General features: G+C 44.3%; 1 protein-coding gene across 1 annotated transcript; it reads right to left on the bottom strand.

Moving 5' to 3' along the window:
- Positions 1 to 9,701: 9,701 nt before the first annotated feature.
- GJA5 (gap junction protein, alpha 5, 40kDa) lies at positions 9,702 to 10,757 on the bottom strand. The gene has a single exon (XM_006899523.1). It carries the CDS (start codon positions 10,755 to 10,757, stop codon positions 9,702 to 9,704), a length of 1,056 nt encoding a protein of 351 aa, XP_006899585.1.
- Positions 10,758 to 11,435: the final 678 nt, after the last annotated feature.

Raw genomic sequence — 11,435 nt, 5'->3', positions numbered from 1 at the left:
GGACAGTCTCTGAAGCATTCTCTTGCTGGTATCTTCCCAGTCAGCCCACACAGAGCTCTGCCTGTGGCCAAATGAGGGTGAACACATTTCCACCCAGCACTGAGGCTGTGGAAGAGTTCATAGATGGGGACAGGACCTTCAGTACTACTCCAGAACTCACAAATTCCCACAGCCGACCATGTGCTGTCACAGCCAGGACTGGTGGTGGGTGCCTCCTACTAATCTTATTCCATTTAAGGGTGGCATTCAGAGCCCAAAAGAAGGAACATTTTCCCAGGCATGAGGACAGCGGAAATGGAGAGGCAGCTCCTGGCAGCCACCCCAGAAGAATACCAAATTTAGCCCAAAGGTTGAATATGAATATATTTAAAACTTCTTAAATGACAAAAATAACAACATCAAAATAGTCTAGAAATTATGGGGAATTAAAAACACAGTTACAGTGGCACAACTGTTTTAGTTCTTGTTCCTTTTATTTCTTTGCTTTTTTAAAAAAAATAGTTATCTTTTTTTATTGATTTGCTTACAAAGTTTGTATGCATTGTGTTTTACACTATTTTTCATTCACATTGTGTTTCATACAATCTTTCCCACACAGTACATTTTATAAAATTAATCACCATTAGACCTTGCCCATCATGACCCCATCATTTCTCCTGGAGCCTTCCCATTTCCTTCACCCCCTCCCTCCACCCACCAAACTGTGCTACCTTAAATCTTTCAGTCTGCAATATATGAAAACACTGAAAGAAGCATAAACTAAGCATAAGAGAGAGGAGAGGTTAAATTAGAGTTTGGCCACCTACTAGCTGTGCAAGTTACTGAAATCTTTCCAAGTCTCTTGTTACCTTATCTGTAAAGTGGGCTCAAAATTAACTCATAGGATTGCTATACAAATCAAATATGATAATTTCAAAAATCATTTACAAACAGAATGTCTAGAAAACAGTAAGCATTTAATAATTGCAAGATAGTTTCATTATGACTGTTATTGTTGTGCATCGTTGAGTTGGAACTGACCCATAACTGACCCTCTGCAGGGTTTTCAGAGACAGTTATCACACAGGAGGAGATTGTCCATCCTTCTACCTCGGAGCAGCTGGTGGATCCAAACCTTGTGCTTTCGGGATTGCGGTGCAGCTTCTTGCCACTCAGTGCTCTCAATGACTAAAATATGTAGTTTATGCTTATTTTTTCCCAGTCAAGTACACCCTCCATAGGTTTATATAGGTTTCATAAGCATAACAGAGCACCAGTCCTTACACCATTTGTAGAAGAGCAATGTCACTCACTCACTACTCACTGCCATCATATTGGTTTCAAATTATAGTGGCCCTCCAGGCTCCATCAGGTTTCTGAGGCTTTAAATCTTCCCTTCTCCTTTTTTTCTTTTCTTGTTGTGTACCATCAAATCGGATCTGACTGGCCCTGGGGGAGGATTTTTCTTCCTTCTCCAACAAAGCATATGCTGGATTCGAACCCTGTGCCTTCAGGATTGCAGCGCAGCTTCTTGCCACTAGACCACCAGAGCTCCCTCTGAGACTTTAAAATCTTAATAGGAAGAGAATGCCCATCTTTCTTCCAGGGAGACACTTGTGGGTTTGAGTCACCAGGGACTCTTGGCCTGTTCCAGCACAACACACTAGGGACTATGTCGCCAGAGTTCCTTTTATATACCATTTCAGTCAAATCAAGTCATTGCTGTCAAGTTGGAAATGACTCATAGTTGATCCTTGGTTGCGTTTCTCTGGCTGTCCAACGCATGCGAAGAGAATGTCCATTTTTCTCAAGCAGAGCCAGTGAATTTGAACTGCCAGACAATGGATCCAAACCAGCTTTGGGCTAGCAATGCAACTTCCTAGGACTATGCCAGGAGAGTATCACATGTGCAATGTGGTGACATTAATCATGCCATCATACTGCTTCCACAGGTTTCTACATTGAATTGCAAACATGTAATTTCACCTCAAATATTTGTAAGCTGAAACGCCTTCATATTATACTTCGATCTATTTAAAGACAAGCCCCGGGAAGGCACAAAATCACTCTCCACTCTGCCAGGAATCCTGGCTGTTGATGCAACAGCAGCTGCTGTCTAAGAGGCCTTAGCCTTGGCCAGGCTTCAAATTGAAGAACACTACTGTTGTTAGCTGTCCGACTCATGGTGAGCCTGCGTGTCAGAGTAGAGTTGTGTTTCACCGGGCTTTCAAGGCTATGATCGTTCCAAAACAAATTGCCAGGCTTGTCTTCAGCAGTGACTCTGAGTGGGCTTGAACTACCAAGCCTTCAGCTAGTAGTGAAGCCCTTAGTTTAGAGCACTCTTGAGAGGAGTTGCATCTGGTTATGGGGTTTTCCTCTGAGGAGGCCCTTGTTATCAAGGATGTTTATGCAGCCCATTAAAGTCTTTGATCTGGGAAGTGGAGAAATCAGGGGTCCTTAGGTGGCATAAATGGTTACTGCACTGCACTGCACTGTACTAGCAACCAGAAGAAGAGAAGAGTAAGCCCACTCAGAACTATGTTAGGAAAAGAGCCTTGCAATCTGCTTCCAAAAATTCAGTCACTGAAAACCCTTTGAGGCGCAGCTCCCCTCTGACTTGCATGGAATCTCCACGAGTCAGAATCACCTGAGGCCAAAAGGTTTGATGGAAAAATCATCCAGTCGAAGATGCAGAGGGAATGTAAGCTTTGCTTCAAGTTATGACCTCGAGCTGCCTGTAAGTGAAAGAGTTTGGTGCCAACTTGGGGTGAACTCAGGACACTTGAGTCCATGCCTGAAATTCTCCCTATTGGTCATTCCTTTGCCTTGGGGCCTTGAAGCATCTATTAAATTCATATATTGGTTGTTGCTCTTGCTAAAGTCATATGCACATAACTACAATGGCTCTGTTATCGCCTTATTCACTGGCATGATATTTCTATATTGATAAAGGTCCTTCATCTTGTGCTCTGTCAAGATTCTGTCACAGGGCTCTGTCTTGGAACGCAGGCCCTGGAATAAAGTTCTGCTTGAATCAGTCAGCCTCCCTTTCCTTGGTCTGAAGATAGAGCTCCAAACCCAGATCAGAGGATGGAGTTCTTGGCCAGCAGAGAAATGTCCCATCCACCTGCCTGTCCTGTGTTTTGCACAACTTGAGTCCTGGCTTCCCCCACCTCCTACTTGATGTTGCTGGTTTGCTTTCTCTGATGCAAAGGCTCTTCTGGGTCACATACTGATAGCTATTTCCCAATCTGTTGAGATATAGTCTTCTGCCCACCAGCCTGGACTCCCTCCTGGAGTGGCAACCATCTCTGTTCCACGGCGACCCTGCCTCCACCTCCACCCCAGAAGGCTGCAAGACTTCACTGTAGAGGGAATGGTTGCAGCAGCAATTTTTACATATACAATGAAACTTGTGTAAGCAGGAATTTGTTTTTAAAAAATGCAATTTGACTACTTTTTAAAAAAAAGACTTTTTGGGCAAAAGTTTAAACAGCAAATTCAATTCCCATTCTATAATTTCTACAAATTTCTATAAAAATTATTCCATGACATTGGTTATATTTTGTACACTATGTCTGCACTCTTATTGATTCAATCTGGTTGTTCCATTTCCAGTAATCTCCTTGGCCTGCCCCTTTTTTACCTTCTCATATTTCCATTAGGCTAATTGCTGACCATTTGGTCTCATATAAATTTTTTTTTGTTAGAGAGAAAAAAAGACTACAGCATTCACACTTACATACTTTGTTCATGAGTCACTCTTATTTGGCTAAAACAGTCATTTCAGGTGATAGTTTTGGTTCGTGATTTACAGAATATCTCAGAATGATAGTCTCCGACACTCTTCTATTCTCAACTGGTCCAGGAGTCTGAGTTGTTTTTAAAATTGAGTTCTGTTTCACTTCATTTTCCTTTCTATAAAGATCCATCTATTGTCTCCTTGACTCAAACAGCTGTGAGTGGTGGCTAGCACCATCTAGTTCTTCCTGTCTTCAGGAAGTTGAAACCATCAAGCATGTAAACTACTAGTCTTGTGGACTATTCTCTTGAATTCCTAAAACATGGGTGAACCAGAACAATAATTAGGGGGGGAAAATTCAGATCAAAGTCCTCCCAAAACTATAATCTCTCTCTTATAAAACTGCTCACTTTGTCTAACAGTCAAATCTCTTGGCCAGAAGACTATGAATTAGAGGTAACCTGTTCAAAGATGGTGGTCAACTGCACTGCTTTGAACATGTTTCACCCTCCACAGTCATTGGCAATAAGCAATGCCCTTGATCTCACATTACAGGACTTTGACTTATAATTTTTTCCTGTTCCTTTTGGCATTCTGGAGCCCCAAATTCTTAAGATCCCAGTTTCACTTTCTTGGCCATGAAAGAACTTGTTTGCACAGGTTCAAAGCCCTGGTTTTCAATGGCTGATTTTTCAGAAGTAGATCATCAGGTATTTCATCAGAAACACCTCTGGGTAATTGGAACTTGCAGTCTTCTGGTTAGCAGTTGAGTTAACTTTTCAACTAACTGTACCATCCAGGGACTCCTCAAGACACCTATTAGTTATTTGGAAACCCTTGTTCTGTCATTTGTCTCTCTAGAATTAAAATTTTCTATTAGGAAAAAAAATCCAAAACTCATTCCTGTTATGATTCTTCTTAGGAGTACTGTTGTTGCTGTTGTTGTTGTTACATGTTTCTGAGTCACTTGTGGCTCATAGTTAACCCTATGTATACTAGCTCTGAACCCTGCTCTATTCTGTGCCAACCTTATTGTCTCTGACATACCTACCCCCATTACCCCAGTCACTGAATCATCCATATCATCTAGGGTCTTCCTTTCTTGCACTGTCCCTCCACCCTCCCAAGCATGATACACCTCTCCAAGGAATGATCCCTCCTTGCAATATACCCAAAATATGTCAGATGGAGCTTCAGAATCCTTGCCTCCAAGGAGCAGCCTGGTCTCACCCTCTCTAGAACAAACTTGTTTGTTCTCCTAGCAGTCCATGATACATTCAATACTCTTCTCCAGCACCACAGCTCAAAGGCATCAATTCTCCTATCATCCCTAGTCATTGTCCAGCTTTCTGACACATAGCAAGCAATGGCAAAGACTATGAACGGGATCAGGTGCACCTTAGTCTCCAGACTGACATTGTTGCTCTTCAGTACTCTAGAGAACTCCCTGACAGTACACTTTTCCAATGCAACTTATCTTTTGATTTCTCGACTGCAGGTACCAAGAGTGTTGATTGTGGAGCCAAGCAAACTAAAGCTGTGAACAATCTCAATCTCTTCACCATCTATCGTGATGCTGCCAATAGGCCCAGTGGTGAGAATCTTTGTTTTCTTCATGTTGAGTTTCAACCCACACTGAAGGCTGTAATCCTCGACCTTCTACAGCAAGCACTTCAGGTCCTCCTCAGTTTCAGCAAGCAGGATTGTGTCTTCTGCATAACGCAGGATGTTAATGAGTCTTTCTCTAATTCTGATGCCACACTCTGCCTCATAGAGCCCAGTCTCCTGGATGATTTCTTCTGCATATAGATTAAAAGGTATGCAGATAGGAAGCATCCTTGGTGTATACCTTTCCTGATTTTGAGCCAGGCAGTGTTTTCTTGCTCTGTTCTGATGACTGCCTCCTGGTCCAAGTATAGGTTTCACATAAGCACGAGTGTTCTGTGATTCCCATTCTTATCAGAGTTAGTCACAGTTTGTTGTGATCCACACAGTCAAATGTCTTTGCATAGTCAATGAAGCACAGATAGACATTCCTCTGGTACCAAAATCCATATGACATTAGCTATCACATCCCTAGTACCACAAAATCTTCTAAACTCAGTCTGCACACCTGTCAGTTCTTTGCTGATGTGCTGTTCCAGTCATTTTTGGATAATTTTCAGCAGAATCTTGCTTGCATGTGATATTAATGATGTTGTTCAATAAATAGTATTACTAACATTTAATCATGTAAACACCAGATACAGGAATGATAGAAATTCTGTTCTAACTGATTATCAGAAGAAGGAAAGGGGTTTGTAGGGCTTAAAACTTGGTATATGGAAGCAGACGTGGCATCCACTCCCTAAACAACTTGCCTTTGAAAACTATATGAAAATTAAACTAGATAGCTCAGGTTGATATCTTACTCATTCTGAGTCCTTTGGTTTTTGTAGTCTGGGTGTAATATAAACTGTTAAGTGTTAATAGCTATGCTATGAAATGATGACATGCACTATTTGTTGTTGGAAAGAAAACTAGGTGTTTTTTCCTTTGTATGGCTCAGACCTATCTGGACCAACAGCTCACCTTTGGACAGATGTTAATGTGATGTATTCAGTTTGGAAGGGGTTCTCAATAAAGCTTTTCTGTCCTAATAAACAAGATCAATTGATAGTTAAGACAATATTTGTCTCTTTTTCTTAACTTTTACTTATTTCTCTAGGAAATTACATTCCATGTGTTAATAAAGAAGTAGCCAATTCCTTGACTCATTATTGGAGCAACACTCTTTTCCCCTTTTCCAAAGAGACAGACTCCATTGTTGATGATGTTAATGCTAGGTGCCGTCAAGTGGACTGCAACTCATAGTTACCTGTGAACAACAAATCAGAACTTTTCCCTACCCTGCATCATTCTGAAGTCCATTGTTACAGCCACCATATTAACCCACCGTGTTAAGTGTCTTCTCTTCATGGACCCTCTGCCTTTCTCAGCATGATGTTGTCTCTATTGGAGAAGAGTGAATGTCTGTCTTTTGGCAGTGTACCTTCACATTCCTATAAAAAGGAGACACCAGAACGAGGTCATTCATCCTGACGGTCTTCATTGCCCTAAAGCCTTAGTCATTCTTTAAGGCCTGGGGAAGATCTACCCTCTTTGGTGTGTTTTTCCCTCTCATGTGTTTCACTTCCTAGAACCTTATGGTTCTCAGACTCAGTAAGAAGTGAATTGTTACTTAATTTCATTTTAATTGTTTCCTCTAAATGGGTTAATTGTATTGCCTCAGATGGATTATGAGCTCCAGGAGGAAAAATTTTGAAACCATTCTCAACTTCTCAGGTATTTAAATGCAGTGTAGCCAACATAATAACAAAAAATAGTAATACCAACAATGATAATAACAATCACAATTTAAAGGGAGAGTATGTTCCCAGGAGCCCTGGGGGTAGTCTGCATAAAGTGTCAGACTGCTACCGGAAGGGTTGGTGGTTTGAATCCACCAGTTTTCCCACCGGAAACACATGGGCGGTCTCCTCCCACAAACATTTACAACTTTGGACGGGACGCCCAATGGCGTCAGAACTGACTGAAAGGCAGCAGATTTGCTTAGTTTGCTTGTTGGTTGATTTATTATAGCCTAAAAACCTCTGCTAATTCTACAGTTTCTCACGAAAAAGCCCTATGAAGTCACTTTTAATAGGCCCAATTTATAGATACGGAAACCAAAGCCCAGAGCTGAAATAACTTAAGCTTGCTGAAATCAAGCAGGGCATCAGCAGCCCAGATTTTAGCCTTCGGATATCTGACTCCAAAGCTCTTTCCATTACTGATGGGTGGGTTCAAATGCTCCCATCCCCTACTACCATCCATCTCTTATAAGTCACAGCATGAAAGGAACACAGGGAGACAGAGATACAGGGCCAGACTTTATTAAGACAAATTACACACATTCCTTTTCTTTCCCGAAAGCCTTTTGATGGTGAGTCAAGGAGCAGTCTCATAGACTTTCTAAAACAAGAGCACACATTTCACAAAACATATATATTTCCAGGGTGGAAGGAGAATCTTACTGCTAGTGATAGGCAATAGGTAAAAAAGGTGGCTCCCTCCAAGAACCTGAAATGACTGGTCATTCTCCCTCCCTTCCCCCCTTCCCCCTCATTTTTTCCTCAGCCATAACAGCATCAAAATATCAGCGGAGAAGGACCAGAAGACAGACTCTGAGCCCCTTCTATGTCTCGTCCTCCTACTGTCCTGACCTTTCAGGCTGATGACAGGTGCAGTGAAGCTCGAACCCTCCGCCAAGCAGCTGGTGAGGAACACAAGATCTTAGCTAACTCCTCCAAAGTTTCCTAATTTTAGCAGTCCCCTCCCCTTCTTCTACCATCACATGCACGATCATGAGCATGTTCTTGGACACGCACACACTTTTTAAAAATAAAGCAATAATTTCTCTGTAGAGCTCAATATCCAATTCTGAGCATCCTTCCTTTTCATCTCAAATAGCATCCACTCCTTTTGAATGAATCAAATTGTAAATGCAGGCCAGTTCCTGGGGAAGGAGGAGTTTTTCTGTAGCTCCCGCCCACTTGGAAGTCTCACGAGGGGCACTAGGTAGGAAAGAGGAATCTCCATGCTTTTAAGTAAGATCCCTGCTAAAAGAACTGGAGATTCCCCCCCCCCCGCCTCCACGCCCATGGCCACCCTCCAGGAAGAGAATCTGGAGGCCACCATAGCTGTCATCACACCTCCTCTTCACTCTAAGTTGGCAGTCAGCAAGGGAAATAAATAGGAGGGGAAAATAGTTTTCCAGTGTTTTCTCTCCTTCATTTTTATCCTTACAGTAGTTATTTTCTTCCCAGGGGAATCTGTCTCTGAGGAGCATAAAGCCCTCTTTGTTTTAACAAGACCTAGGGAAATTCCACCAGCCTCCAGGGCTGGTGATCTGGTCAAGATCCCAGAGAGGACGACAGCTTCTTGGGCATTCCTGCCCATAAAGTAGTCCGGGAGCACAGGGTGAACAGCTAAAGGTGGAGGAACGGGAGGGATGGTTTCTATCACTGGGTTGGAGCCACAGGATGTCAGGTGGTGGCAGGAAGGAATTCTAGGGCAGTTGGTGAACAGTGACTCCCTGGAGGAGCTGGCATCCCAAAGACCTGGCATGTGCCCAGGAAGAAGGAAAGGCTGCAACATCACCAAGGTGGGATATTTGCCAGAGGTACATATTGAAGGCACGTGTGAAGTTGAGGCTGCTGGTCAAGTTCCAAAGACCCTTTTGAAGACTGTGCAGAGGGAGGTACAGCCAAGGTCAGTGTAATCATGATCCAAGTATGGAGACAATAGATCAAGAGAGTATCTGTAACATCTGTCAAGTTCCTGGATTCACACTTAATATTGGCTGGGAACTTAGAGTTTTCTTGGTTTGGCTAGAGGACAATAATCAGAGCATTCCTAGTGACTTGCAAGGACCTTTGGTATGTTATTTTATTTAATATTTATTCTATCTCTCTAGCTATCCCTCCCAGGTCTCATATTTTGCCAAGCTTCCCATCCCTTTTTCTATCCACAGGTTAACTGTTGGGCTGCTAATTGAAAGGTCAGTAGTTTGAACCCATCAACCACTCCACAAAATAAGGATAAGACAGTTCCCTCTGATTGAGATTTATAGTTTTGGAAACCCGTTGGAGGGTCACCAGGAACAGAAGTGAGTTTAATTTGGTTTTTGGTATTTGCTGAGCAATCTGAAAAGGTCTCGCTGAGTATCTTGGGTGGCAGATAGAAGACACAGCAGTCCAAGTGGGTGCTCATGTCTCTGACTTCACAGATACAGCGCCCTGGTCACATGTTCTGGAATAAAAGAGCAACGTCATGGAGACCAGAGAACTGAGAGGCACAAGGTAGCGATGAGAACCAAGAGCACATAGGATCAGATGGGACGACTCTTCCATCTCTGACCCACCTTTGTTCCCACCTGGTCCTGATCCACTCCGGAGGGTCACACGGATAAGTCATCCGATCGGGCTTTGCTGCTGGCCTTGCTCAGGCGTCGCTTGTCACTGTGGTAGCCATGGGGGAGGCGGGGGCCTGGGGAGACTCCATTGGGCACCTCAGGCCTCTGGGTGTAACTAATGTGCATGAATCCCTCCCCCGGAATGTCTTCCTGGCCTCGCTCAGTGGCCAGGTTGTCTGTGTTCTGCTGCGAAGCCATCTTGTTACTGAAGGGGCTGAAGAATTTCCCCCCAGGCCCGGGCTCCAGGCACTGGCTGAAGTCGGGGGGCGGGGTGCAGCCCTGGTTCAGCTCTGCGGTAGCACCAGGAAGCGGAGCCTTGCTCTTGACAAACTGGTGCCTGATCTTCTTCCAGCCCAGGTGGTAGAGTTCAGCCAAACTGAGGAAGAGGGACAGGCCGGCCACAGCCAGCATGAACACGATGAAGACATTCTTTTCCGTGGGCCGGGACACGTAACAGTTGACCGGGTGAGGGCAGGGACTCCTGCGGCAGACGTGCAGGGTGTCCAGGAAGATCCCGTAGATGAAGTACTGGCCCAGAATGAAAGCCACCTCCATGCTGGTGCGGATCAGGATGCTGCACACGTACGTGTTGAGCAGAGTGCCTCGGAGGACGATCCTTCCGTTCGCTTCCTCCCAGCAGGCCAGCTCTGTCTTCTCAGCCACCGGGTACTCATAAGAACCAGCCCCCCGGGCCTCTTTGGTCCTCTCAGCCTCCTTTAACTTGCGCTTTTCCTGCATGCGCACCGTGTGCATGGCGTGGCCCATGTACACCAGCGAGGGCGTGGACACGAAGATGATCTGCAGCACCCAGTAACGGATGTGGGAGATGGGGAAGGCCTGGTCGTAGCACACGTTCTCGCAGCCGGGCTGCATTGTATCACACTGGAAGTCGGCCTGCTCGTCCCCCCAGGAAGACTCGGCCGCTGTGCCCAGCACCAGCATGCGGAAGATGAAGAGGACAGTGAGCCAGACCTTGCCGATCACTGTGGAGTGCTTGTGGACTTCCTCCAGGAACTCTCCCAGGAAGCTCCAGTCACCCATCTCGGCTCAGCCAGGACCTGCAAGCAGCGGAGAGGAAGAGAGAGACGGAGCTTTCAATGAAGGTCTCCGAGGCCTCACCAGGCTCAGGGACGCCACTGTCCCTACCACTAGGTTTTTAAGAAAACTCTGGTGGCTTAGTCGTTAGCAGTTGGGCAGCCAACCCCACAGCATGCATTTTGAATCCACGAGCTGCTAGAGAGGAGAAAGATGAACAGTCTCCTGCTATGAGACTCACAGTCTCTGAAAAATGTTCATTCATAGCAGCGTTATTTACCATCACAAGAACATGGAAACAGCCCAAATGTCCAACCAGAAATGAATGGATTGAGAAATTGTGGTACATTCACACAATGAAATACTACGCAGCAAGCAGGAGCAATGATTTTGTAAATCACTACCTAACTTGGGAGGGACTGGAGAGCATTATGCTGAGTGAACTAACTCAGTCTCACAAGGACAAATACTGTATTAAAGCCATTATTGTAGAATGAGTATGAGGATCCAAGGAAGGGGTGAAGGTGGGGGAGGGGTGGTGTTGGATGGGTGTTAATCACAGGGTCACACAATTTGATGAGTGTTGGAGGGTAAAGGAAATGGGAAAGATCTGGTGTGAAAAAACAATGTATATGAACTTTGTTAAGTAAATCTGTATAAAATATAAATTTTATTTAAAAAATT

This window comes from Elephantulus edwardii, unplaced genomic scaffold, assembly GCF_000299155.1.
Source record: "Elephantulus edwardii isolate Elephantulus edwardi_28Jun2011 unplaced genomic scaffold, EleEdw1.0 scaffold00260, whole genome shotgun sequence".
NCBI classification, from domain to species: Eukaryota; Metazoa; Chordata; class Mammalia; order Macroscelidea; family Macroscelididae; genus Elephantulus; species Elephantulus edwardii.
The sequence above is the reverse complement of the archived record's forward strand: the minus strand, read 5'-3'. Positions and strand labels throughout refer to the sequence as shown.